This window comes from Eschrichtius robustus, chromosome 12 (assembly GCF_028021215.1).
Source record: "Eschrichtius robustus isolate mEscRob2 chromosome 12, mEscRob2.pri, whole genome shotgun sequence".
NCBI classification, from domain to species: Eukaryota; Metazoa; Chordata; class Mammalia; order Artiodactyla; family Eschrichtiidae; genus Eschrichtius; species Eschrichtius robustus.
In genome coordinates, this window is record NC_090835.1 from 42,989,272 (window position 1) to 43,017,050 (window position 27,779).

Genomic DNA, 27,779 nt, shown 5'->3' on the forward strand with positions numbered 1-27,779 from the left:
CTGCACTCCCCCTTAACCCCATCATCCTCCTTCGTGCTGGGTTTGCTGCGCCTGCTGTAGGGGGAGTAGCCCAGGATACTTGGGGAGGGGTCGTCTTTCTGGGTGGTCTCCGGACAGGTGGCCCAGCTCATGCCTGCAGAGGCCTGAGATGTTACTCCTTGGCCCTTAGCCACTGGGCAGCCTGGTCACCGCGCAGCAGCTGGCCGGTCACCCTTGCTCCTGTGGAAGGAAAGGAGGGCAGTTGGTGGGAAACACAGGCCCTGCTTGCTGTGCTGCTCCGAGCCCCTCCCCACCCTCTGGGAGCCCCTGGCTCTGGGCCTTGGTGCTCTGCTCTGCCGGGACCTGGGGTGTGCTAGATGGTGCACGGCTGTCCCACGCTGACCATCTTTATCCCATTGTCCCTCCAGGGCATTGAGCGCCTCAAGCGAAAGCACCAGCCCAGGGAACGCACAGGCAGCTGGAAGTCAGTCAAAGAGACCTTTGATGGGGACTTTTCCCTGAACTGGTTCAACCCCTTCTCCGGACTGCGTCATCCAAAGCCTCTCAGTGACGGTGACTGGGTGCGACAGGTGGCATCGCTGTCAGACACTGAGAACACAGAAACAACAGAGGAGCAGTCAGAGCAGAGGAAGGACGAGGACTCTGTGGAGGTGATACATGAATGATGCTGTGGGGAGAGGGCCAGGCACCAGGCAGTCGCATCACCCTATACACCAGCGGCGTGGCCACAGGGCTCCTGGGCACCACTCGCTCCCCTGCACCCACTGCTCCCTTCACACCACCCCCTTGGCCTTGCCATCCTCTGACCCCTCCTCCCTCTCCCCACGTTGGACCAGGTCGGAGATGGGGGTGGACTAGGGGTGACAGAGGAAGACGAGAAACTTGCTCTGAGCTCATCTGCCCATGAGGGATTGTCGGGAACCATTCTCCGAGGCTGGGCACCCTTCACAGCCTGTGCAGCCTCACCCAGCAAAGGAAGCTCTGAATCCGGCAGCCTGGGGGCAGAAAAGAACTGGCCTCTGTCCTTTCTTGGGATGTCTGTCTTCTCTTGAGAAGGTTGGGGCCCAGGCTCCTGGCTTTTGAGAACTAAGGCTGTGCGGTTGTAGTGGAAGAACAGAGCAGGGCTGGCCTTGGGAACCTGGGGTGGGACACTGGCATCAGGAGAGATGGACCTGGAAAGGCTGAAAGGATCCTGGTCACTCCCCTGAAAGGGGTTCCCCCTGGTGCCTGCCTAAACTAGAAGAAAGGCATGGCGGCCTCAGCTACCTTCAGGGCTCAGGCTTGGTTTGAGAGAGGACCCCAACAGCAGGCTATACACACACACATGGGACATGCCCAGGTTGGAAGCAAGCCTGAGTTACGACAGTAACACCCAAACTTAGCTCCCGTTCCATAGATACTAGAATCCCTGAGTCAGCTCGGAGGTGTCCTGCCTTGTGGCTAAAAATCTGTCCATTCCCACTGGAGGGTCGGGAGGATGAACCTATTTAGAGCTACCGGAACTCTGACCTCCCCCATGAGAACTGCATTTAACTGCCCGTCCTGGAGAGAGTCTAACCACCTACATGGGCAGAACTGACCAGAAATCTGGCCTGAATGTTTTAGGCCAGTTCTCCCAAGACAGTGCCCATCATGAATCTCTGAAAGGATGGGTGGTGGCCAGGGCCTGCAGATTGAAACAGCCCCCCACCACACACACACACACACACACACACACACACACACACACACACACACACACACACACACACACACACACACACACACACACACACACACACACACACACACACACACACACACACACACACACACACACACACACACACACACACACACACACTCTACCAGAGAGGGCATCTCTGGTGGGCCCCTGTGCTGCTGCCCACAGCTCTGCTTCCAGGCCAGCCCTATGGGGCCATCAGCACTGGTGAGATGAGGTGGTGGGCAAGGCAGACTTGGGGCACCCCTTGGGATGTCTTCTTTACCCCAAAGGTCAGGAAGGGGCACCCTTGTTTAACACCCTTCTTTTCCTGGGTCTGGTCCAAGTCAGGACCCCTCTGGCTGGCCTGCCCCCTCTGCACTCCGAGGTGGAGGCCCACAGGGTTACAAAGGCAGCTTTATTCCTGGGGATGGGGGAGTGGATGGGAGGTACAGAGGGATGGATCTTACCTCCTTGGCCATGAGAGAGAGGGACTGAAGCAACAGGATCAGCAAATTCACAGACCACATCTAGGGCCACATCCAAGATGGTTCCCAAGGGAAGGCCTTCCTGAAAAGGGGACCTGGGGTCCAGCAGCATGTCAGGGGAGCACAGGGCTGGCTGTCCTCACCGCACATGAGCTGGGAGTGCTCAGCAGGGCAAGGGCCTGGGATGGGCCTGCCTGGTATGAGGGGGAGGGCTGCTCTCCGATCACTCCCAATGCTGCCTGGAGGAGGGGGTGTTTCAGGTGTTAGGGTGAGAGTGACATGTCTGGATGGGACCAGGTGAGGAGGCTGTGGCTTCCTTGGAGAAGGTTCAGGGCTGTATGGAGGGAGCAGGTATGCAGGCTCCCTCACCAGGAGAGGTGGGGCCGTTCACCATCTTCTTCCCTCCCTCCCTCCCTCACCCCCCCCACCCCCGCGCTGGCCCCCTGAAGGTTCCTGATTTTAACTTACCAACACCATCAGTCATCAAGTAGGAGGGACCACTGGGTCATCCGCCCCCACCAAGGGGCTGGGGCTCCTTCCACGTGGAAGACTGGACATGCCTACTACACTACAGGTGCCTCGAAGGCTCACCAACCGCGGGGAAGCGTAGGGGCTGTGAAGTTCGGTTTTAGGTGCCATAGTTTCAAGTTGCCTGAAGTTGTCGAAAGTCAAAGGTGAACAGACAGCACCTGGCCCTCAGTCCTGCTTCTGGTTTGGCGGGCAGGCCTAGGCCCAGGCTCAGTGTGTGCAGAGATCCGAGGGAAAGGCCCCGTCCATCCGCTCTTCCTCAGGTAGGCCCCCCTCAGGGAAGGAAGAGGGATGGGATTTCAGGCAGACAATAGCGAGGAGAGAATGTATTTCCAGCAGGCCCAGCCCAGCTCTGGCAGAAGACTCTACTTAGCTGGTGCGTCCAGGGCTGATGCACTCTGGGGCTGAAAAGGTGGTCCCTCCTCACGGGGCAAGTGGGCAGCAGCTTCTGATAGCCTGTGTCTCCAGGGAGGGACTCTGTGGCTGTGGACGCCTTTGGTTCTGACTGCAGATAGTGGTGGCCCTGCTCTTTGAGGCCATGACTCAAGGCAGGGAGGTGAGGTTCTGTGGCCCAAGCTGGGCGTTTCTAGCTGTCAACAGGCTACCCTGTGATTCCACATGACCTGGCCTAGTGGGTCCTGCTGCCTGTGGTTTGTGTTGGCCTTTGAACGCTAACTTTCACCCAGCTGGCTCTTGAATCTGCCCTCATATGAGTAATCAAATCTAATCATCTGAAATCTAATGAGTAATAAAATCTAATTATCTGAAAGCTAATCCCAAAGCAGGAAATGCTGAAATGCTCAGCCAAGGCTTAGAGCCAGTCAAAGCTGCTGCCTCTTTCCAAGGCATCAGGCAAAGGCTAGTTGTGATGAGAACAGTCTTCTCAGCATGAAGCTCTTTCACCTGATTGGAACTGAACTTGATAAATTTCTCAAGTCCAGCTATTGTTGGGATGCCTTTTATTTGGAATCTAATGGTCTCACCTGGCTTCACTGTCCTGGAAAATTCAGACACACAGACATGCATTCAGCTGAGGATGCTGCAGGAGAGGAGAGGTAAGTTGTGTGAGAAACCAGGGGTCCCAACCTCAGCTCAGCCTCTTTGAAGGGTCCTGGCCATTCCTGGACACAGCACAGTGGGCATCCATGCTGGGCGCTGTGAGAAGCACCTAGGGAGCTTTTGATGAATACTGATGATTAAACCCATGCTGGAGAGTCAGATGCAGCCTGTCAGGGTTGGAACATGGCACCAGGGCGGGGCAGGGGTGCCAGTAGCATCTCAGCTGTTGGCAGCACTGTTTATAAACTGACAAGCTAAGAACGAGTTCAACCTCTGACTTGCTGTGTCTGATCCACACAGTGATTTTTACAACTTGAATTAATTGCCGCATTTTAAGACCCAGGAGCTTTACACTGTAGAAGAACACACACACTCCTCTAGCTTATTCCAAAAGGTCAGAAGATCCGGAAGTGCAGGGCCCATGTTCCTACACAGTCTCAGTTAAATGAGGTGAGTGGCAGCACCCACTCCTGTTTACCATGGTCATCCCTGTTCCTGTTTGTCCACAACACCCCACTGGCCCCATTGTTACCGCCAACTGGTCTGGCCAGTTTGAGTCTGTGCCCCCTGGGTCTATAGGCTGCCTCTTCACTCACCATCACCCTGGGGGAAGACAAAGGGCCAGGAACAAGCATGACCTCTGGAGCCAGACAGACCTGGGTCCTCTTAGGCACTCAGGCCATTCTCTATCCATTTTCCTCTTGCTGTTTGGCCCATTTGACTTTCACAGCTGTGCCATGCGGTGAACAGGTATTATTATCCCCATTTTATAGATGAGGAAACTGAGGTTCAGTTTCTGAGGCTTGCTGAAGGCCAGTCCCCTGGCTAGTTAGAATAAACTGGCCCCGGTATGGCACTCACCAGATCTGGGACACAGCTCTGATGCTTTAGATGACTCTGCTGCCTCTTTGGGCCTCAGTATTCTCCGATGTAAAGCAAGGTGATTTAAACCAGCTTCCAGGGGCTCTTCCAGCTCTGACATTTCACAAACCCTCCTAGGAATCCTGCCCGTGTTTACAGATGTTCTTGCTCCATGGGTATTAGCAACAGTTGTTTCATATGAAATCCAAGAGGAATATCTGTTTTATGGTGGATCACAGAAAAGGAATCATCTAGCCTCTCACTACTAAAATGTGCTCTGGGGGCCAAACTACTGGCAACAGTGGCATCACCTGGGAGCCCTGTTAGAGACACAGATTCTGAGCCTCCAACCCCACCTGCTGAATCAGAATACACATTTTAACAATATTCCCCCAGTTAATTTGTCTGTATCTTAAGGTCTAAGGAAAACAGTAGTTTACTGGTTTTTCCTTGGAATATTCAGACACCCTATAAGAAATAGACCATCAGAAACCTTCGTTCAGGAACAAAGCATTAGAGTTCGGTCAAGTCCTTTGCTAGATCTATCAGCGTATCAAAATCAATAGTTTCCATATAGTCCAGCAAGCAAGTACAAAATATAATGAAAAATATTTCATTCACAAAAGCTATAAATACATCTTGGATGTAATCCAACTAGGAATGTGCAAATTGTGTATGAACAATAAAACTTTTCTAAATGTAACAAAGAAGACCTGAATAAATGGAACAATGTCCCACATGCCTAGATGGGAAGACTCAGTGTAGTCACTTGGCGTGATTCTCCCCCCCCGATAACTTGGTAAATTCAATGCAGTGCCAATCTCAATCCCAACAGTTTTTACAAGTTCTATGAACAAGAGAAATAGTGGTGAGGAGCATCTGCCTACTACGTATCAATATGTACTATAGAACTACAATACTTCAGATGGTATGATATTGCATTAGGAGAAGATAAATAAGCAAATTAAAGAGTCCAGAGACCCAGATGTATGAAAGCAGCATTTCAAAACACTAGGAAATGATAGATTATTTGAGAAAGTTGGAGCTCTATCTATATCACTCCACATGCTAAAAAATTAAATTCCAGGTGCCTAATAGTATAAAGCCAAAAGTTTTAGAAAAAAGCATAGGAAACATATATTCTTGGGGTGACATGAAACCCAGTATCCCTAAAGGAAGGAATTAACAAATTTGGCTACATTAAAATGGCAAAGTTCTAGTGGTGAAAGGCATTTAGAGGTTAAAAAAAGACTGTGAAATTATTTGCAGCAGTAACACTTTTTTGTATAAAGACTACACACAATATGAACAAATTAATGACTCAAAAATAGGTAAATGATCTGAACAAGCAATTCACAGGAGATAGTCAATTAACATAAAAATATTCAGCCTCACAAATAGAGATGCAAATTAAAACAACAGTGAAATTATTCAACCATTATATCGGCAAAAATCAAAAAGATCTGTCGGTGGAGCATAAATCAATGCAATCTTTTCCCAAAGCAATTTGGCATTAGCAAAATGTATCTATATTTTGACCCTATAACCCCCTACCGTGAATTCACATCTCAAAAATACCTGCACACATGAGCAAAAATCTATGTCCTGGAGAGATTTTCTGCACTGTTTGTAAGAACAGCTTAAGTGGACTCACCCTTGGTCAATGGTCTGCAGCGGGGAGACGCCCAGGCTTTCCACAGAGGACTTGGTGTCTGTCAAAGGGACGTGCAGGGCATTTTAGAAGATGTAAGTACCGATAAGTGGCTGGCCACTTCTGCCTGCGTCAGGCAGCTGTGGTGGGGCGGGGATGAGAAGCGGGGGAGAAGATGTGTGAGTCAGGTACATGTTTTCATGGTAAGTTAAAGCAGAGAAATAGAACCAAAATGGTGAGTTATATCAAGCCAGGAAAATGTGTGTGTGTGTGTGTGTGTGTGTGTGGGTGTCTCTGTGTGTCTGTGTGGTGTGTCTGTGTCTGAAGGCTTTAGGAGAGAATCTGTTCCATGCCTTTCTTTAGCTTCTGGTGTTGCCGGCAATCATGTATATCTATAAATAACCTGACATCCTGAGCCTTGTCAGACTCTCTTTTAAGGAACTCAAGACATGTCATGCCATGCCAGCCAGAGTTGAAGCCTGACCTGTATCCTGGCCTCTTTGCAGCCCTAAGCAGTATCCCTCTTCACCAAACTAAGGACCGTCCTGCACCACCCAGCCCCACCTGCAGCCTGTGGTTCTGAGATGCCCCATCTAGCAAGACAGACGGGTGCAAGGAGGCTTCCCCAGAAGGGCCCTTTAAACAAGGGACATTTGTGAGGGAGGATTCCCATAGATGCCCTTCCCGAGCTCCAGGGTTGATACACAGGCTCCCGCCCACCACACCAGGGCTCCCTTCCATACCCTTGGATATCATACCTCCTCACAGACAAGACCCCAAATCCCAAAAGGGGCCTGTCAGTCAAGTTGCCTCACAGAGCAGCCCAGAGAAAGAAGCAGAACTGAAGCTAAGCTCTGTTCTTCCCTCAGAGTGCCCCTACCTCTAATCTGGCCAGAACACCTGACACTGGTGTACCCACTTCCCCCACCTGGCCCTGGCTGAACCCTCTTCCTCGGACCCACACCTCAGGCCTGGTGCCCCTCCTCCACCCAGGGATCCCCTGGGCTTACATCATGTTTTGCATGTTTCAGGCTTCACCTCATTTGTAACATTCATCCAAATATCTAGCTCTTCCGATCCAGTTCCCACTCCCCACCAACACCCTGTGGTTTCTCCATGCCTTTGGCAATGCAGATATATTAGCTAAAACTTCTTAATTCCTGAAATACAGTCAGAGCCAATTAAAAGGCAGCCCAGCCAGGCAAAGCTAGAACACCTTTTAAAAGGCACCTCAAACATCCCTGGAACCATGACTGCCTGGAGAGATGTGCGTTTTCCCAGACTCCTCTCAGGAGGTGGAAGAAATACTCTGCTAAGCCACTTGGGTGAGGGTGGGGAGTGAAATTCCCCAAGAGAAACTCTTGACAATTAAGTAATGAAAGACTGCTAACTGCCTTCCAGGAGGGTGGGCCCCTGTAACTTTTGCATCTTTAGAATTTTGTACAATGTGCAAGTAATTACTTATTCCAAAAATTAAAATGTTAAGAATTCAGTTGACCAAAAATGTAAAAAAAAAACCTGTTTGATCCATCACTTCTCCAGAAATAATTATTTGGAAAAGCAAGGTGTCATTTTTCTTAGGAATACAATTGACCTGAAGAATAAGCCAACCAGGGGTCCCTCCAGGATTCTTAGGGCCCCACCCCCAAGCCAAGGCTGAACTCCAGCCAGGAGCCCCTTCTGCCTGCAGGTGGCTAACCTCTACGGGGAGCTCAGGGTACTGGAAAGATGCAAACTCCTGAGAGGCGGTCGTTTCCTTGGACTCTAGAATTCCTGCAATTATGAAACTTTTGATGATTGGTTCATCATCAAACATAGGCTGCCCATGTAGGTATTGGAGTCCAAGGGCAGAGTCTCTTCAGATGCTGCCAAAGAGCTAGAGAGGAGGGGTGTGGTCATTTATTATAGCCCCCCCAAATGAGTGATCATCAAACACAGAATTAGATGAAATCTAGATGGATGGAACTGGGTTATTTTGGGTAAGTCTCTTCCTCTCCTTGGAAAACAAGAAGTTGGGCTCAAGGTGGAATAATAATTGGCTGCGTTCTCCAGGCTCCCATCCTGAGTCCATGGAGACATCACAGCTGTTTTGGGGGCTTTCCGCCCATTCTCAACTGCCCTGGGTACCCACAACCCATTGACTAGATTAGGCATTTGAGATAAAATCTTTGCCATCATAAAAGAAGACTTCTGATGACACTTCCAGCACCCCTAATTTCTGACTCTGTGATAGACCCCAGGCTCCTGGACTAGTAGACTATTTGGCCCCCGTTTTCTCTGTGCCTAGATTCCTTGTAACTACCAGGTGGTAGGTTCTTAATAAATGTTTGTTTGTGTTTACTCATACGCACAAGTTTGTTAGTGTATGGAAATAGTCCACAGAGAAGAGGGGCATCTCAGATAGTGGGGACTCTGATCCCTCTTCTTGCCCATGGTTCCAGTACCTTGACCTTGCCTCTGCGTGGTCTTATGAAGGATGCCCAGGCTGGTGGCGTTTTTGCCCATGTATGTCTGCAGTTCAAGGGAGCCTGAGATGTGACAGTCTTTGGGGTAGCTGTCTTTCTTTTGAGAGTGATGGTGAACTTGATAGGGTTTCCCAGCAGCACAGGATCTGCGTGGACATACATCTAAAGAAGGTCCTCTTTTTGGGGTAGTCTGTACTCGCTCTCATAACTGCGAAGGCAGAAGGCATGGTCCATGACTCAGCGGAGCCTGAGTGAGACCCAAAAGCAGTTTCCTTAGAGGGCTCCTCCACGGGCCCAATGTCCCAACGCACCCCGGAGGCAGAAGCAGCCTACCCACCAGCCTGAACTCCAAGGACATTCCAGAGACCCAAGGGCTATGAATTCAGAGAGGTGTTCAAATCACCATGCCTGAAAAATAGCACATTCTGATGTCAGTCAGTGGGAATGGCAGAATAAAGACCTCTGAAAATTCACTCCTCCATAAAAACAATGAGAACATTGGCAAAAATGGTCAAAATCAGCTTTTTCAGAACCCTTGAAATTAACCAAAGGCTTGCAACTATCTGAGGAGCATTTATTCTCTGTAACAATAGAGTGTTTTATGGTTTTTTTAACTTGCTGATTCCCATCCCTTTCTCCCCAGCTCCACAGTAGCCTTAAAATCCAACAGCACCACAATCACAGTGAAAACCAGCAGCCTAATCACCTCTGAAGGGAGAAGAATGGGGTTGGATCTCCAAATATCCACCACAGAGAACTGTCCTCTGGAACAGTCCTCTGGAAACCCCAACCCATGGGGCTTTGAGCTGATTCAGAGCTCACTCCTTATAATTTGCCTTAACCCAAAAGCAATTGTCAAAAAAAAAAAAAAAGGGCATTGTTTAACATTGAAGTTGCCTAAGGCAACAGTAACAGCTGAGGGAAAAAGCTCACCAAAAAACTTAAAAGAAAAAGCTGAATAACATCCATAGGGGCTTTGAAAAACTGAGACAGATTCCTGGGAATCTAGAAAGCCTCGTGCATGTGTAGGGCTGTGTACGTGCCCAGGAAAGACCTAGAAGGCCATAAGCTGTCACCTCTGACTGACCCTGAGTCCCTGCACAGGCAGGAAGTGAAGGCTGAGGCAGAGTTGAAAACTGCCTGCCAGAGCACTAAATGTGTACCCCAACTTTACACAGAGCCCCTTGGCAAAAGCTAGGAGACTTATCAATCCAAGATGTTTATGGAAGTTCCTGTCCAGTCATTAGCTGACCACTAAGCACTGAGCAGAGACTTCAGTGGCCACGTACAACAAAGAATACAGACTTTGCAGAACTCTGTCAGGAAAGTTACTAAACAAACAGCAACAGCAAACAAACAAAACTTAACACACATTGGGGGCCGGGGGGCAAGGGGCCCGTGGATAGCAGAGACCTCAGAAAAGAAAGTAGCAGATGGGGAAGGCAGAGGCAGAGGTCTGGAGGGGGGAAGCCATTTAAGGGAAGAGGGAGCAGCACAGTTGGGGTGTAAAGTCAGGAAAGGAACTGGAGGCTGACTCTGCAGGGGCTGGAAGGCCAGGCTGAGGAGCTGCTGTTTCATTTGGGGAGCACTGGGAAGCACTGAAGGTCATAGCAAGTTGAATCGGCTGGTCAGATAATACAAAAACCTCAATGAAGACATTTTTAAAAAGAGGTGCAAGGCCTGCTTGCCTCTCCCCAGGCCTAAAAGCCCTACTTAAAGAAGGACTGACACAAAATCAACAAGAAGACACTCTGAAGGGCAGAGACCTGTCAGACGGAATCTCAGTCATGCTAGAGATGGCTCGCCTGTCTCATTCAGGTAGGTGTCTACCATGAGGCTATTTTCAGTGTCATGGGCTGAATCGTAGGCGGTCATGCTGCGTGCTGGGATGCCCAATGCTCTCAGCTCTGAGATGACACCGGGCAGGGGCGATCAGCCCCACCCTTGGTACTTCTCCCTTTGGCCCCTGGTCTCCCGAGGGCGGATGGTCAGTGCCCATCCCCAGCGGAACAAGGTGTTGGCAGCCTAGCCCAGTCTGGCCACACAGCCCCCAGTGCGGCCCCACAGAGCATCTCAGAACATGGGGAGGGTGCAGTTGGACCAGGACAAAGGGCCAAGGAGCGTACCAGCTAGCTGACCTGAGGCACATGCTGACCTCTCTGTGCCTCAGTTTCCTCCTCTGTAAAATGGTAATCATTAGAACACCTACCTTTAGGGTTGTTCTGCAGATGACATGTTTATGCTTTCCTCCTGTCCCAAGTGGCCCCGGCCTGTCAGTGCCTCCTGGACCCAAGCATCCGCAGAGCAATGGGTGGCGGGGAGGGATGGGGAGTGATGCTGGGCTCCAAAGATGTTCATGCTTTCAAAAATCCTAATGGGCGGTGTTATATTTCCTATGGAACAAAGCAAATTCCTCTTCCCAGGTGTGGTAGGCAGCTTCTAAGAGGGCCCCCAGTAATGCCCTCCTCCTCCCTGCAGAAGCCCCTCTCCCAGAATGTGGACTGGACCCAGTGACTCACTTCTAGACAACAGAGCACGGCAAAGTGAGGGGATGTCACTTCTGAGACAAGGTTACAAAGAGGCTGCGGCTTCCATCCTGGGGTCTCCCTCTCTCGCTCACTGGCTCTGACAGTAGTCGGCTACCTGGTGTGAGCAGCCCTGTGGAGGGGCCCACATGGTGAGGAACTGATGTCCCTGCCCTGAGGCTGCGAGCAGCCACGTGTGAGCGCCTGCCCCCAACCCAGTCAAGAGCCCCAAAAGGCCTACAGTCTTTGAAGGACCCTGAGCTAGAGCACCATGCCTGGATTCCTGACCTGCAGACACTGCAAGATGATAAGCATTTGTTGTGTTACGGCCTTACATTTGGAGGTAACGTGTTACACGGCAGCAGATAACCAATGCGCTAACTGCCCATCCAGTTCCCCTGCCCAGGGTGGGAGTGCTAGTCAGGCAGCCCTGACCAGAAGGCCTGCCTTGTGGCCAAAGATTCACAGTAGCTACTGCAGGCCCAAGGACAGCAACATATTTCTAGGGGTGGAGGAGCAATATTAACCAGGGACCCGGGAGGGGAAAAGTTGTCAGGCCTACAGCGGAGGCCTCCAAAGTCAGCTTGGGTCCTGAGATTCCCTTACACGCGATGGAATCTTTTCTAACCTAACCTCAGAAGTGACTGCCGCAACACCTGGGAGGTCTGGGTGCTCAAGCTTGGGTCACAGGCTAAAAAGGTGCCTGGATGTCGGGAGGGAGCACTGCCCTGGGAGTCAGTGTTGCTGACTCAACCACCACCTTGCTGTGCAACCTTGGGCCGCCTGCCCCATGTCTCTGGGCTGGTGTCCTCAAAATAAACAGTGGTTTAGCCCACTGCTTCCCAAACTCCAACACATAAGAATCACCTGGGAATAGGTACAAACAGGCCCACATGTGTCAGGCATAACACATACTTGTTACATGTTACTGAGTCCTCATGTTAACCCAAGGATGAGCCGACAGAAACCCAGAGAAGCTCAGAGCCTCGCCCCGGGTCACAGAGCTTGGAAAGAGGGTGCAAGTCCACCCACACCCCTGAGAACTAGAGCAAGACCAGTACAAGCTTCGCCTGCTGGCGGCCCGTCCCCTTTCCTCTCCTTCCTCACACTCCAGCCCACCGCCCTGGGCTGGAGAACTCAGCCTGGTGGTAAAGGGGCAGGAGCAGGCATATCCTTCCACGGGCACCGTGCGCTCTGTGCCTGGGCCCCTGAAGGCCAGCGAGAGGGCCCCGTGGGTACAATACCAGTCACTTACTTGGAACTACCAGGCAGGCCAGGAGGGAGTGGGAGCCCCGACCATGGAGGGGGCATCCCCCTGGGTCAGGTACACAGTCACAGCCACCCCACAAAGGGGGCATTTAAGACTCACCTAGAGATGAACGCAGCTGCCCACCACCCAGGTGGCAAGAGCAGCCCCATGGCTCCTGTCTCTCTCTCTGGGCCTTGGAGAGTGTTCCCGGGGTGCTGGCTGGGTTGTTCCGAGGTCTGTGACCAAAACGATTTGCACAATAAACCCCAGGCGTTATTTGTGTTTCTCCCTCTCATTCTCTCCCACACGGACCGAAGATGAAAAGTTGATTGACATGGTTTCAGATTCCACACAGCGATCAACTTTACAAAACCACCAATTGTTACACATGGGTGTAGAATCAAAGAAGACTATCCACCATTATCTGAAAAGGCTATGGAGTTATGCCTGCCTTTTCCACCTACGTATCTGGGGGAAGTCAGATTTTCTTCCTATATTGCAGCTGAAACAATATCCCTGGACAGATTGAATACAGAAGCAGGTAGGAAAATCCAGCTGATTTCTATTAAGCCAGACATTAAAGAGATTTAGAACAATTTAAAACAATGCCACTCTCCTGACATAGTTTAGGCTTCCAAAAATAGTTATTTTTCACAAAATGTGTTATTTATGTTAACGTGTTGAATTTATTATTATTCTTTTAGAATCAGTTAAATAAATATATTTTAAACTTCCCAGTTTAAATTTCTAAAATGGTAAATATTTGCAGAAAGAAACGTCATGGGACTTCCCTGGTGGCGCAGTGGTTAAGAATCTGCCTGCCAATGCAGGGGACATGGGTTTGAGTCCTGGTCCAGGAAGATCCCACATGCTGCGGAGCAACTAAGCCCGTGCGCCACAACTACTGAGCCTGTGCTCTAGAGCCCGTGAGTCACAACCACTGAAGCCCACGCACCTAGAGCCCATGCTCTGCAATGAGAAGCCACTGCAATGAGAAGCCTGTGCACTGCAACGAAGAGTAGCCCCCGCTCACTGCAACTAGAGAAAGACTGCGCACAGCAACGAAGACCCCACGCAGCCAAAACAAATAATAAAGTAAAATTCCCTTAAAAAAAAAAAAGTCATAAACACAAGTGATTTGGGGTCTCAAAAATTTGTAAGAGTGTAAAAGGGACCTGAGACCAAACCATCTGAGAACAGCTGCTCTGGGCAAGGTGGACAGGGGTGACAGCCATCCTGCTGGCCCAGGACTGAGGGGTTTCCTGGGACACGGACTCTCAGTCCTAAACCCAGGAACGTCCCAAAGGAACTGGAATAACTTGCTTACCCAACTGGAGCCCAGCCTGCAGGCAGGAAGAGTGAATTCCATGTGAATACCATTTGCAGATGGGGAAGCTGAGGCTTGGAGAGGTCAAGCCTTGGGGTCAGCCTCCAAGCGGCAGGGCTGGGGTTCTGCACTCGGGTCTGACTAAAACCTGCACTCAGAATAGACTTCAGCAGGTGTAGATCTCTTGATAGCTTTGAATAGTCAATCAGGTCTAGCACTGAGGTGTAGTTTAAAGAGCTTACAGTCCAGTGGGGGAGAAAAAACCTAATAACTGCTGAGCAATTGGTAAACAGTATGAGACAGCAACAAATCTGGGGCAAAATTACTCTACAGGCTTCTGTATTATCAGAATCTTTTATACTGAGATTCAATGTATGTATTCTTTGTAATATTATTTATGATTTATTATTATTTGGGTAAGAAAACTTATGGAAGGACTCTCAGAGCTGCGATAGTTCAAACAAGTGGGATCCCTGTAAGAGCTGGGGATCCTGGTCCCCACAGGACCAGGTGCTCATGTTCTGGTCTGGGAAGTGGTATTGGGGGGGTACTGGGGGTCAGACAGTAAACACGGAACACACGAACACTTTCAGGAATGACAAGAGCTATGAAGAAAAGACAGCAGGTGGATGTGAGAGCAGCAGGCTCCTTTGGCCAGCGAGCCAGGAAAAATCTCCCTGAAGAGGAGGCTTCTGATCTGAGACCTGTGTGACCAACAGAGGTGACCAAGCCCTGACTTCACAGCCAGAGATCTTCCTGGAGGAGGAGAGGCTGGAACTAGGGGTCGTGTCCATCCCTATGTGTACTTGGGCAACATGAGGGGATTTCTCTAGGAATCAAGGGGCCCCCCTGCCACTGCTTTCCCCAGAGCAGGCTTTAGGAGAGAAAGGGCAGGGCACCGAACGGCACGTCCAAGCAGGGGAGATGGAGGCCATGACCAGGCCTCCTACACCTACCGGAGCACACAGGGTCCTGGACCCCGGCGTGGGGTGCTTCAGCTCCATGGTCTCAAGGAGGCTCTGGCTTGACAGACAAATGCAGCAGTTGTTTTGGGAAAAGAAGAAAGAGGCCATTAACAAGTGTTTGTTCCATGTCAGAAACTTAACACATACCCCCTTTTTTTTTTTTTTTCTGTACTGCGTGGCTTGCAGAATCTTAGTTCCCCCACCAGGGATTGACCCCACGCCCTGGGAAAGCGTGGAGTCCTAACCACTGGACCACCGGGGAGTTCCCACATACTCCCTAATTTGCACTTCACAACCACCCTGTGGGACCACCCATCTCCTGGCAAGGAACTCTGCCCACAGTCTCACAAAAAAGTCTCCCACAGCATGGAAAACCAGAAACCACTTAAAGGTCTATACCCAAGGCAGCCGTTAAGTAAACCCACAGAGCCATGGGATGGAATATTACACAGCCATTATAAAGACGTACCAGCAGAGTTTTTAATACCATGGAGAAAATTCCTTTGTGATCAAGATAAACAAAATAGACTACAAAGCTGTGCACGTATAACATCTCAACTCTGTAAGCATGAATTAGTAATAGAAAAAGAATGACACACACTAGAACATGAAGTATTTATCACTGAGGGAGGAGATTATGATTTCATTTCTTTCCATGTCTCTGTATCTTCTAAGCCTTCTAGGTCTTTTGTGATAAACATATGTGTTACTTTTTGAATTCTATTGATATATTTATTTTAAACCACTTTATCGAGATATAGTTTACAGCCCATAAAATCCACCCTTTAAGCTGGATGATTCAATGGTTTTAGTATATTTAAAGAGTTGAAGCACATGTGTTATTTTTGTAATCTGAGAGGGAAACTACCAAAATAAAAGGAATAGCTAATAATCTTCATTCTTCAGAAAGAGTCTGGGAAAATTCTGTGGTCATAATTCTTTGAGGTTGTTAAAGTTACCCCTTGATTTTCTCAGAGGGGCAATTACCTAGGATTCAGGTGATTCCTTCTTCCCCACCCTGCTGTGGTCCTTATTCTGGCTGTTTCCTCCCTCTGGTGACTGGTCTCCCACCAACTCGCTACCTGCTCCCCACCTCCTGTGCCAACCACTTCCTCCCATTTTGTTTCCCTCCACCCTCTCACCTGTAAGTAGTGATGGTAACCGCCCCAGGGATGGAGTGAGGGTGAAACAAGAGGATGCTTGTGAAGCACCTTGCAGAGTGCACACAGCAGGCCTCACTCATGGGAGTCCCCCCTCTGTTGTCCCCATTTCCATCCTATCCTAGGTGTCCAGACCCAGGGAGGGGAGGGGCAGCCAAGCAGTTGTGTAGAGTATGGAATTTTCCAGAAGATTTTTTGTTGCAAAAGGTGGTGAGACGAAAGGCTGGAAGTTTCTGGTGCCATAAGTCCTCGTCACTGGATTTGTGCATTTAGAGCCATAGAGCCCGTCCTCCTTCCACATTGTTGCTCTGCCTCGTGGCTGCACAGAGACATTCATCTTTCCGCTGAGCAGAGGCCTCCAGACCAAAGTCTTCTAAAAAATCTCCCTCAAGTTTTAGAAGTTCTTGGAATTCCCTTCTGGTCCAGTGGTTAGGACTTTGTGCTTTCACTGCCGCAGGCCCGAGTTCAGTCCTGGTTAGGGAACTAAGATCCCGCAAGCCGTGAGGGGTGGCCAAGAAAAAAAAAAAAAGTTCTAGAAGTTCTTTATCTTTGTCAATATTTCACTTGTAATGGAGCTTCCTTGTGAATAATTGTTGGTTGGTTCTTTGATAAATACACTACAAAGTGGGGGGGGGGGCAGAGAGTAGAGGGGGATGGGAAAGGCCCTAGGCCCAGCTCTGATTCTGCCACCTGTCTGCATGTTCTGGTGGGGAGGGTTACCCCTCTCTAGGCAAGTGTCACATGTACAGGGTTGGGGTTTGGCATGAGGCTCACAAACGTTTCTGCCTAACCTTTACTGGCTACTACCTAACTAAAAAGGTGGGGCCTGGCCCAGCCATAGGATGACCAATTCATCACCTGACCAAAGTTCCAGGGCTTTTCTTTGATAGAGTCGACACAACAGATGCAACGGTAGCCAGTGCTGTGGGGGACGCTCTCATTTCACTCTCTCATCAGCCGTGAAAACCACGCCCTCTGCAGCAAGGGCACATGTGCACGTGGGGTTATCGTCCACCCCCTGGACACAGGCAGCCCTGTCACAGGAGGAAGCTGCCTGGCCTGGGGGAGAGGAAGCGGGGGAGGTCCCGCAAGGTCTACATGAGGGGTTTGAAAGAGTGTGTGTTGGGGGATAAGACATGGGAGGCAAGAGTTAAGACAGGTATCAAAAAGATGCTCGCTTCCTGACCAGCTGTGTGGGACTTCCACTGGGCAAGCGTGGGACAGTTTGAGCGTAAACATAATTAAGAACAGGAATGATTGTAAACCACTGGGAACAAATGAGATCCCTGAGTCCATACAGATAGATTGTTTCATAGGTGGATAGATGATTGATAGATTAGACAGGCAGACAGACAGATAGACAGATGATAGATTGGTGAACGGAGGGCTTTGCTTACAGAAGAATACCAGGGCCCAGCAGGTAAGTGTGGAGGGAGAGCTGGAGTTGGAAAATCACTGTGCAACCATCATAGAGAAGGTTGGTTCAGGCATGAGCTGTCAGTGGTTGGTAAATCTAGGGGGGTAGCATTTTCATGAGGACCAGGATACTTGCATGGCCTGAAAGTGTTGCCACAAGACAAGGACTGCTTATTAGTAACAAAGGAAACAATAGTAATTATATAGCAGGGAAATTGCACAACACTTTGACAAAATGATCAAATTTAACATCCCCAGTGAGGGGCAGGTGGACATTGTGTGCCACCAGATGTGATGTCCTGAGAAGGACACAGAGTCACTTATGTAATATTCCAAGCAGGGAGGCATAACCCAAATCTAAACATCATGAATCATTGGGACTTCCCTGGTGGTCCGGTGGTTAGGACTCCTCGCTTCCACTTCAGGGGGCACAGGTTCGATCCCTGTTCATGGAACGAAGATCCTGCAAGCCGTGCAGCGTGGCCAAAAATAAATATTAATTAAACAAACAAACAAATTAATTAAATAAAAACAAAAAAATAAAGATCATGAATCATCAAACCCCAAATGAGGAATGTTCTCGTGAAAAAAAAGGGGGGGGGCCGAGGGGGTCTATTACTCAAAAATGTCCATGTCAAAAAAGACTAAGGCTGAGGAACAGTTCCAGATTAAAGGAGGTAAAGAGACAGGACAACCGAACACAGTATGTGACCCTGGACTGGATCCTGTACTGGAGGGAAAAAAATGTTATAAAGAACATGATTGCATCAACTGACTAAGTTGGAATTCCGGTAAGTAGATTAGATACAGTGTTACGTAAACACTGAATTACTCAAGTTGATAACAGCAGTGTAGCAAGAGAATATTCCTATTCCTAGGAAATACACACTGAAATATTTATGGGTAAAGAGCAATAATGTATGTAACTCACTCTCACATGGTTCAAAAATAAAGTGTGGGTGTGTGGAGAGAGAGGAAGAGAGAGAAAATGATGAAGAAAATAGGGCAAAATGTTCACAGTGGATCTGGATAAAGGGCATATGGATGTTCTTTATACCATTTTTGCCTACTTTTCTGCAGCTTGAAATCATTTCCAAACACTAAATAAATAAATAAATAACCAGCTCCCTGGTTTCTAGCTTGTACACCTGAGTTTTTAGCTTCAAGGTGGCTGTAGGAGCGCGGGTGTGGAGAAGGTCTGGTAACCAACGAGCGCATGTGAAGCTGTGGCGAGATGCCCAGCAGCCACGAGAGAGAGGCTGGTGCTGGTGGGGAAGGAATGCCCTCCAGTGCCGTTTGCGCGAAGGCTCCCATGGAGCCGCAGGTAGGAAGGGGTTGGGCCAATGAAAACGTGGAGGGGAGAGAGGAGACCCAAAAGAGCAGAGAGTTTTCAGGAGGAAGGAAACACGTGTCAGGATTCAGGCCCCGCGGCCGGAGAAGGCAAGTAGGAAGCTGGGGTGACGCCCCCAACAAGGGAAGCCTCCGGACAGCGGTGGAGGCCAAAGCCAGATGGCGGGGGTCAGGCAGGGGAGAAGTGAAATGGCCAAGGAGCTCAGCCACAGAGGGGCTGCTCCAAAGCCACCCATGATCTGTCCCTGGGTCTGGTCCCTTCACCTAGTTTGAAAGCACCTGGATGGCAAGCAAAGCTCAGGGACCACGCAAGGCATACAGTAGGCGCTGCTTCTTGCCTCCTCCCATGAGTCTCACCTGACACATTTCCCTAGCTGACCTGAGTTTCGCGTTACCCTCACACCATGGGTTGAAAAGAAACCTGGGTACAACATATTTTCTTCAGACTTGAAGATATGCTTGTTTCCACTTTTCACCGGCAGCTGGTACTTGCCTACGACAGCCTGCGGGGGCTGCCGACCACCACCTTGACCTAAGCAAAGACACGTGACATGGTGGACACATCCCCTTTGGCCACACCTTGAACTCTACAAAAGCCTCCCAGAAGAATCCATCAGTCCTAACACATCACCCCGTCTGGAACAAGCCTGTCTCCCCCAGAGACCAGGAGTGGCCAGGATGGGCTGGGATAGCAGATGCCCGAGACAGAAAAGCAGCCACGCAAAGCAGGCGGCTTCGGCGAATCCTGCCGACGGGCCTAGACAGACTTGGTTTGCAACCTGGCGGGTGTTTTCACCTTTCCCCTTTGACCTTTACTCCCTTCACTACAGCATGGAGGGGAAGCCTCCCAGGTGGTTGGAACGAGTCCATAGATAATATAAACATAAGGGGCCTGGCCCACCACCTGGCACTTCAGGGGGCAAGTTAAATGTCAGCTGTCTTTTGCAGCAAAAAGAACCCCCTCTCTCTGTTGTTGGAATACGAGCAGCCTGAGCCCCAGAGGGTCATCGGTCCCAGGGTGCCCCAGGCTTTCACCCAGCCTTTGAGGGTAGATAATGACTGGATGGAAAGGTAGAAGTTGTTATAGCCACGGTGGCTTGTTGTCGTCACAAAGCAGTTCTGTTTGTGACCCAGGATCTCTCCCCCACCAAAACCTGTGAGATGCTTGTTTTTAAGATATCTTACAGGAGCAGTGGGCTCTCGGTTGCAATCCCAGCTCTCCCTCTTACCAGCTGTAGGACCTCGGCTGGTTACTTAATCTCTTCTGTGCCTCAGGTTCCTCATTTAGACACTTAGAATGACCATAGTGCTCCCCCTGCCCCAATAGGACTATGAGATAAACATTTATTAGCTCATTAAATTAACTATTGTTAGTATTTTGCTGGTGGGGAAACAGGCGCAGAGAGTTGACACAGGAGGTGAAGTGGGGACAGGACTCCCCTGACACAACTCTGCCTGCACCACTCTGCCTCCCCACACCCCCCTCACCTGCAGCAAAAGGAGGGCACTGAGCCCCTGCCCCCAACCCACCAGGCAGCTGACCCACATGACTGATCCACGCGGGGCCTGGACTCCGTGAGGGGCATGTCCTGGCACCAGCAGAACTGTGACAGTGTCCCCATTCCGCTAAGCCGCAGGGCAGACCTTAATTTTGCCCTCCCGGCTGCATCCCCATCACCACCCACAGTAGGCCCTCCTTGATGTTACAAAGGAGTGCAGGTGACCTTCCAGGATGTGGGAAATGTTATTCACCTTGACCTGGGTGGTGGTTCCATGGGTGTATTTATATGTAAAAACACATCATAAGGACACTTAAGATATGCATCCTTTATATGTGTTGTACAGCAATAAAATTTTTTAAAATAATACTTTGTTGAATGAAGAAATACAGCTCCCTCTCCCACCCCACTTCCACCTCTCAGGCATAACCATGAAGGCAACTTTCCCACCAGACTTCTTACAAAAACAGAGACTTCCAAATGAAAGGAAAATTAAATCAACGGCCTTTTCCTGGGAAGATTTTCATGAATCCCTGAAAAACACTCAGATGCTGCAAAAATCAGGGCTGGGAGTCTGGGATCTGGACCGGAGGCTGAGGAAGGAAGAACACACAGGCCAGCAGTTGGCCCACTTACCTCCTCATTTCCAGCTGCAAGTTCTGCTTCTGAAGAAAATCCTGGAATCAACCTCACTATTAAATTTCTGGGGATTTATCCTAAGGAAATATTCACAGATTAGTCCAAAGATCTGGCTGAGAGCGTCTTTATGACAACCCTGGGAAGACTGGACAACTGTAAATCCTCACAGCCCCCCAAGAGGAGATGGGCCGATCGGCCACCACGAGCCCACATGCCAGAGCAGGAAGCCGCCACGAACAGTTCTCTTGTAGGGGAACCACTGAACGAACAGGAGCATTCACAGTATCTTATAACGTGAATGAAGTGAGAGGCAAAACACTTCTATTTTTGTATCTAACCATTATAGAGTCATAGAAAAAAGCCTGGAAGCAAGGATTGACAACTGTTAATTGGTGGGATGATGGGTTATTTTTATTTACTTCTTGCTTGTTTACTTCAATGAACATTGTCCCTTTCTGAAATGAAAAGGGGAGGAGGTGACATGTAGGAGGTTTGACCACAGTCAGAGCTGCTAAGAGCCTCGGGGAGGGTGAGGAAGCAAACGCTGAGATGTTTGGAGACGCAGCCCCTGCTACACACTGCTGGGGGTTGGTCTTCAGCACCGTTACTGACTGAATGTCCTAGAACATCCCTGAGAGGTTTAGGCCTCTTGGACCAGAGGTGAAGGTGTCACCGTGGGTGGGCGCCTCCCCCTGAAAGCAGATGGCCCACTGGGTCTGGGCTCAGGTGTTGAAGGCATCATGGGAGTGAATATTCAGCACGGCAAGGAAAGGGCTCCTCAGATTAGGCAGGAACCTGCCAGAAGCCAGCCAGCCACTTACACAACAGCCTGGGGGCCCTCACCTCCACACCGGACTTATTGTGAATGGCTGCCTGCCAGGGACGTCTGTCTGATGATCTCGGGTCCAGCTCCATCACGACGTTGTTGGAAACACCAAGATTCAGCCCTGGAAACACCCGAGGGGCACAGAGTCTTGATGGTGGCCCCCAAAGAGATTCCCTTGCTTCAAGACACGTGCTGTCCCCTCAGCCCAAGCCTCAGCTCCCAGCCCCCTTCGAGGTTCCTGCCTTGTGTCCTCTGCCTCTTGGAGCCCTGCGTCCAGCTCTGCAACCTGCAGCCTTTCCCCATCCAACTGCCCTCGCCCGCCAGGGCTGCGAGGCCTCCCTCTGCCCCGAGTGTCCAGTTTTCATTTTCTGCTCAACTTGGATGAATCTCCTCTGCCTCCTGCTCTCCACGGCCTCCCTGTTCACCACAACGGAACCCAGGCCTCCCTCTTGTCTCCGCGTGTGGCACTTTCTTGTGCCTCTGCCACATACGTGTCCCCGCCTGCTTCTTTTCCCTGCCTGTTTAGCCCTCGCTGGGCTCTGCTCAGATGCACAGGCTCATTGGCTTTGGGCAGCCAGTGCCAGCGGCTTAGCCTCTGTTTCTCTCGCCTGGAAGAGGCAGATGCCACTGCCCACCCTGCCAGCTGTCGGAGGACTTAAGAAAACGTTGGTCAGGTTATGTCATGACCTCTGGGAACTCCCTACTGCTCTTGGGATCAAATCCAACCCCTCCTTATAGCCTGCACATGGTTTCCGTGCAGCTTCTCCAGCCTGCCCAGTCCCCTCCCTCTCCTCCCTGCAATGACCAGCCTCTGGTCCTCAGAGAGACAGTTCATGACAATGCTGACGGCCAGTGTGGCCTCCCTGGGGGTCACACACTGTGCCCCCGCTGGGAACCCTGCTCTCAGGTCTTTAGTGGTGGCTCCTGCATGGGGTGTGGGTCCCATCAGGGAGGCCACCTCCCAGGAGAAGCCTCCTGCCTTGCCCTGACCCTCTTGCTTTGGTTTCTTGGGCCCATGTGTCCCTGTCTGAAATGACCTTGTGCTCTTGTTGGCTTCCTGTCCGACTCCCTCCACTAGAACGGGCAGGTCTGGGAGGCCAGGCACTGCTTTACTTGTGGATTCCTGGAGCCTGGGATGTTTCCTGGCACACAGTGGGTACTCGGCATTATTTGCTGAGTGAGTGGGTGAGTGATACAAGGTAAATGTTTGTGAGAGGGATGCACGTGAACTTGGGGGCACTATATACTCACTGATGTTGGGGACCGTGACGTCCTGTCGTCCATGCTGAGCAGGGGGCCCTCGGCCCAGAACATAGTAGGCACTTATCTCGTCTTGGCTGAAGAGAATGGAGACCGTTCTGACTGTAAGGTCCACCAGCACATCTGAGGAGACTCTCCGCCTGTCCCTCCCTTGGAGAAGGAATGAAAGCTCTCTCCCAGGAAGTGGTGTCATATACCCTCTTGTAAAGCTGATCTACTAAATCTATTTATAAAACTTAAAAAACGGCATTGAAGAAGCAAGACCCTCCCCATTATCCCATTCCCTGTCACCAGATCTGTAGATCTGTTCCCCTAATTGCACATATGCCCATAGATATAGCCAATCATAACCAGCAGCTGAGCCATTTCCATTATCTATTACCCCAGGTGTGGTGTTTTAATCACTATTGCCCACTTGCCTCCAGCCCACACTTCCATGGTGTCAGCAAACCTCAGCCCTATGATTCATCTCTAGAAACATCCCAGACCCTTCTAAAGCAGCTGCCCAGCTGAGTTTCTTCTCTTTTCTCTGCCCCTCCCCAGCCATCCCCCAGCTCCTAGCCAAGGAATAGGAGCATCTGAGGAGGGAGGACTCACCACGGGCCAGGTCTCTCCTATCTCCCACTGCATCCTCATTGCACCCCGTATCATTCCCACTTTACAGATGGGGAAACTGAGGACCAGGGGGGCGAAGACACTCCTGGCTCAGACTTGAGGATCAGAACCCGCATGGTCCAGCCCCTGAACCCCGTGAGCAGGTGAGCTGCAGGTGCTCTGTCCCAGGTCTGCAGGGCCTGCAGAGCGCCAGCCACAGGTAAACACCAGGCCTCACCAGAGCAGAGTTTGCACATCTGGAACCGCAACGTGTGGTGAGGAATGGCATCTCCTTTTTCAGGAAGTCAGCATGGAGAAACTTCAGACCTGTCAGCAACACTCCATGTGGAATAAAGAAAGAAAAGAGAGGAAATTCCAGGCAGTTCGGTGGTTAGGACTCTGCGCTTTCACTGCCAAGGGGCCGGGTTCAATCCCTGGTCAGGGAACTAAGATCCCACAAGCCGCACAGCGCAGCCATAAAAAAAGGAAAAAGAAAAGAGAATGTTCATTTCCCCAGTTGTCTCTTTTTGGCTCCAGAATCTGACATTGTGGTGAGGTAGAGCCAGGCAGAGCTGGGTTTCCAGCCAGGTGTGGGCCTCTCTGAGACTCGGTTTCCTTACCTGTAAGATGGGGGTGAACATACCTACCTTGTGGGGTTACACAGATGAGCTGAGACAAATGGGCGTTAAGTGCTCAGCCCAGCACTTCTGTTGTAGCCCATCAGGTGCCACCTCTATGTTACTGAACCAGGTCCACTAGCCCAAACGCAGTAAAGCCAATCTACTGACTCCAGGTTGCGGTGAAGGAAAGTACAGCATTTCTTGCCAATGCACCCAACCTGGGTCAAGCAAGGAGAATGGGCAGCTCATACTCAAAAGACCCAAACTTCCCGATGGCTTTTGGGGGAAGGGTTTTTAAAGGCAAGGTAAGGGAATTCCCTGGCAGTCCAGTGGTTAGGACTCCACGCTTTCACTGCTGAGGGTGCAGGTTCAATCCCTAGTTGGGAACTAAGAGCTAATCCCGCAAGCGGCGTGGCGCGACCGAAAAAAAGGCAAGGTGAGGGAGAGGGTTGTGAGGTGTGCAATCAGCTTGTGCACAATTCTCTGATTGGTTGATGGGGAGGTAAGAAGGTGGTATCACAGGGTCAGTATTATCAATCCTCAGCTCCAGCTGGTCTGGGGGCTACGTGCTGGTGGTCAGCACGCAGTTAACTTCTTCCACCCGATGGGGGTTTTAGTATCTGCAAAACTTAAGGAGGAACTAAAGGCCCTTGACTTTCTTTTACCTCTCAACTATTATTATTTTGTCTTGCTTGACTCTTGAGGCCCCGTGACCTCACCCACGTGTGGCTGGCCATTCCAGTTACCATGAAGAGCAACTCTTGAAGAGCTGGACTAACAGAGCTGTTATTTAATTGAGATAATGTGTGAGGAAAGGCTCTGCACCACGAATCTCTCAGTGCCGCCAGCACCTGGCACACAGTAGGGACCAAACCACGGAGGCATCACTGACTTCTTCCTCTCATAGGCACATCCAACCCATCAGCAATTCCTTTTGGCTCTGCCCTCAAAGTGCATTAGAGTCTGATCACTTCTTATCACCCCCACTGCCACCAAAGGCTCCTCTCCCTCATCTGCAACGCAGCAGCCTCCTGACAGGTCTTTCTGCTGCTGCCCTTGCCCTCTGTAGTTTGCTCTCAATGAGAGGGACTCCTTTAAGATACGGCTGACCAGCTCTCTCTTCTGCACACTCACTCAGAGTCAAAGTCCTTTCAATGATCTAAAACAGGCCCTGCGTTATCTGGGGTCATATTCTGATTTGGCAACGGATATGACACCAAATGCACAAGCAAAATAGGAATGGATAAACTGGACTTCATCAAAATAAAAACTTTCATGCTTTAAAGGACAATATCAAGAAAGTGAAAGAGAGAATCCACAGAATGAAAGAAAATATTTGCAAATCGTATACCTGATAAGATACACTTGTATTCAGACTATTTAAATAACTTTTTCTTTTATTTAAAGAACTTTTACAACTCAATAATAAAAATATAAGAAACCCAGTTTTAAAATGGGCAAAGGCTCTAAAAAGACATTTCTCTAAAGAAGATACACAAATGACCAGCAAGCACAGAAAAGACACTTGACATCATTAGTCATTATGGAAACGCAAATCAAAACCACAACGAGGTGCCACTAAGATGACTATCATAAAATTATGGACAAAAAAAATTGTCAGCAACAAGGTGGAGAAATTAGAACAATCGTATTTTGATGGTTGGGATGTAAAATGGCGTGGCTGCTTTGGAAAGCAGTCAGTTTCTCAAAAAATTAAATACAGTTATATATGACCTAGCAATTCCACTCCGACGTATATACCCAACAGAACTGAAAACACAAATCCACACAAAAACTTATACACAAATAGTCTTTTTAAAAAAAAATATATATTTATTTATTTGGTTGCACCAGGTCTTAGTTGCAGCAGGTGGGCTCCTTAATTGCGGCAGGCGGGCTCCTTAATTGCAGCTCCAGGGTTTCTTAGTTATGGCTCGCCAGCTCCTTAGTTGCAGGACACGGGCTCCTTAGTTGCGGCATGCATGTGGGATCTAGTTCCCTGACCAGGGATCAAACCTAGGCCCCATACATTGGGAGCGCAGAGTCTTATCCATTGCGCCACCAGGGAAGTCCCCACAAATATTCTTAACAGAATTATCCAACAGCCAAAGTGGAAACAATCCATATGTCCATCACAAGATATATTGATAAACAAAATGTGGTACATCCACACAATGGAATATTATTCAGTCATAAAAAGGAATAAAGTACTGATACATGTTACAACATGGATGAGCCTTTAAAATATTGATATTATGCTAAATGAGAGAAGCCAGACACAAAAGGCCATATGTTGTGTGATTTTATTTATATGAAATGTCCAGAATAGGCAAATCCATAGAGACAGAAAGCAGATTAGTGATTGCCAGAGGGTTGGGGGGAAGGTGGATAGAGAGTGACTGCTAATGGTGTGCGTTTCTTTTTGTGGTGATAAGCTGTTCTGGAATTCGACAGTGGTGATGGTTCAGAACTTTGTGAATATAATAACAAACTATTGAATTATACGCTTTAAAAAGAAATAAGTAAAATTTTAAAACCAGAAAAAAAAAAAAGTAACACTGACCTATCAGGCCATTGGCTGTTGAACCTGGATGTCAAATTGCCAGCTCCAGAGCAAACAAACTCCAACCCATCATCCAGGGTGCACACCAGAAAGACAAATTCAGATACACAGTTCATTCTCTTATCAAGATTCGATACCTCTGAAATGAGTAAAGAGACACAGTGAACACTTCCCCATCTTCTTAGATGGAGACACATATCTCCCTGATTTTTGAAAAATGACAAACCTTCCTCTTAGACAAACATCTCATTGTGTCCCGTGGTCTCCTGCAGGCACATCTTTTGAGAGTGAGATGGTCTGGGTCAGCACCAAGCACTTTGTGTGTGTGTGTGTGTGTGTGTGTACAGATTTAGTTTTATTGTAACAAAGCAACTTGTACACTTTTAACGTTTAAAACTGAGCATCATCTTTCCTTTCCAGTGAAACAAAAAGAAAAATTTTTAAATAAACAGGAACAAAATTACAATAGAGAATGTCAATTGCAAATAAGATCCTACAGGTTCTGCTGATTCTCTCATTGAGTGGCAGGGCTCAAGTCATCACTAGAAGAGAATTTTATTTTAAAAGTGTCGTCTTAAACTGCAAGGATGTCCGTTAAACATCACAATTAAACATGTCAAAGGAGAAACCATGTTGTCAAAATGCCCACTCAACCCACCCAAACATCTCAAACCCACCCTTTGCTGACCTTTTATAACCCCATTTTTTAAAGTTTTTTTTTTTTTAAACAACAGAAAGTAGACAGATACATGTTGGTAAATGTTAACTGTCCATATTCACATAGAGACACAGTGTAATCTCTGAGCCCAATCAATATACAGAGAAAGGAGGAAGAAAGCTAGAATTCTATGCATTACTACACAGGGGCCTAGCACCCTCCAGCTTCCAGCAGAGCTAAGGGAGCAGAAGGTTTTTCTTTTTTCCCACAGAGCATGGTGGTGTTGATTCCATAAAGTTTTTTTGAGACAGGACGGGATAAAAATGAATTTGGAACAGAAAGGGGTAGAGATTCTTTTCCCACTGAATTCTGCT

At 49.2% G+C, this 27,779-nt stretch overlaps 2 protein-coding genes across 5 annotated transcripts in view; one reads left to right on the plus strand and one right to left on the minus strand.

The window, feature by feature from the left end:
- The window catches only part of ZDHHC3 (zinc finger DHHC-type palmitoyltransferase 3), a 58,348-nt gene extending 52,963 nt beyond the window's left edge, over positions 1 to 5,385 (plus strand). For all 4 annotated transcript variants that reach the window (XM_068557200.1, XM_068557195.1, XM_068557197.1 and 1 more), the window contains one exon: positions 408 to 5,385. In XM_068557200.1, coding sequence (XP_068413301.1) covers positions 408 to 665 — 258 coding nt within the window. In that variant the 3' untranslated portion in view covers positions 666 to 5,385. The remainder of the gene's footprint in view (positions 1 to 407) is intronic.
- Positions 774 to 26,238, minus strand: TGM4 (transglutaminase 4). The gene is given in 15 exon segments (XM_068559165.1): positions 774 to 854; positions 3,553 to 3,715; positions 6,293 to 6,429; positions 7,989 to 8,104; positions 8,107 to 8,154; positions 8,734 to 8,838; positions 8,841 to 8,990; positions 9,158 to 9,162; positions 10,521 to 10,554; positions 10,557 to 10,661; positions 19,142 to 19,166; positions 19,169 to 19,278; positions 21,706 to 21,831; positions 22,962 to 23,072; positions 26,214 to 26,238. Coding segments are annotated over 15 exon segments (1,341 nt in total).
- Positions 26,239 to 27,779: the final 1,541 nt, after the last annotated feature.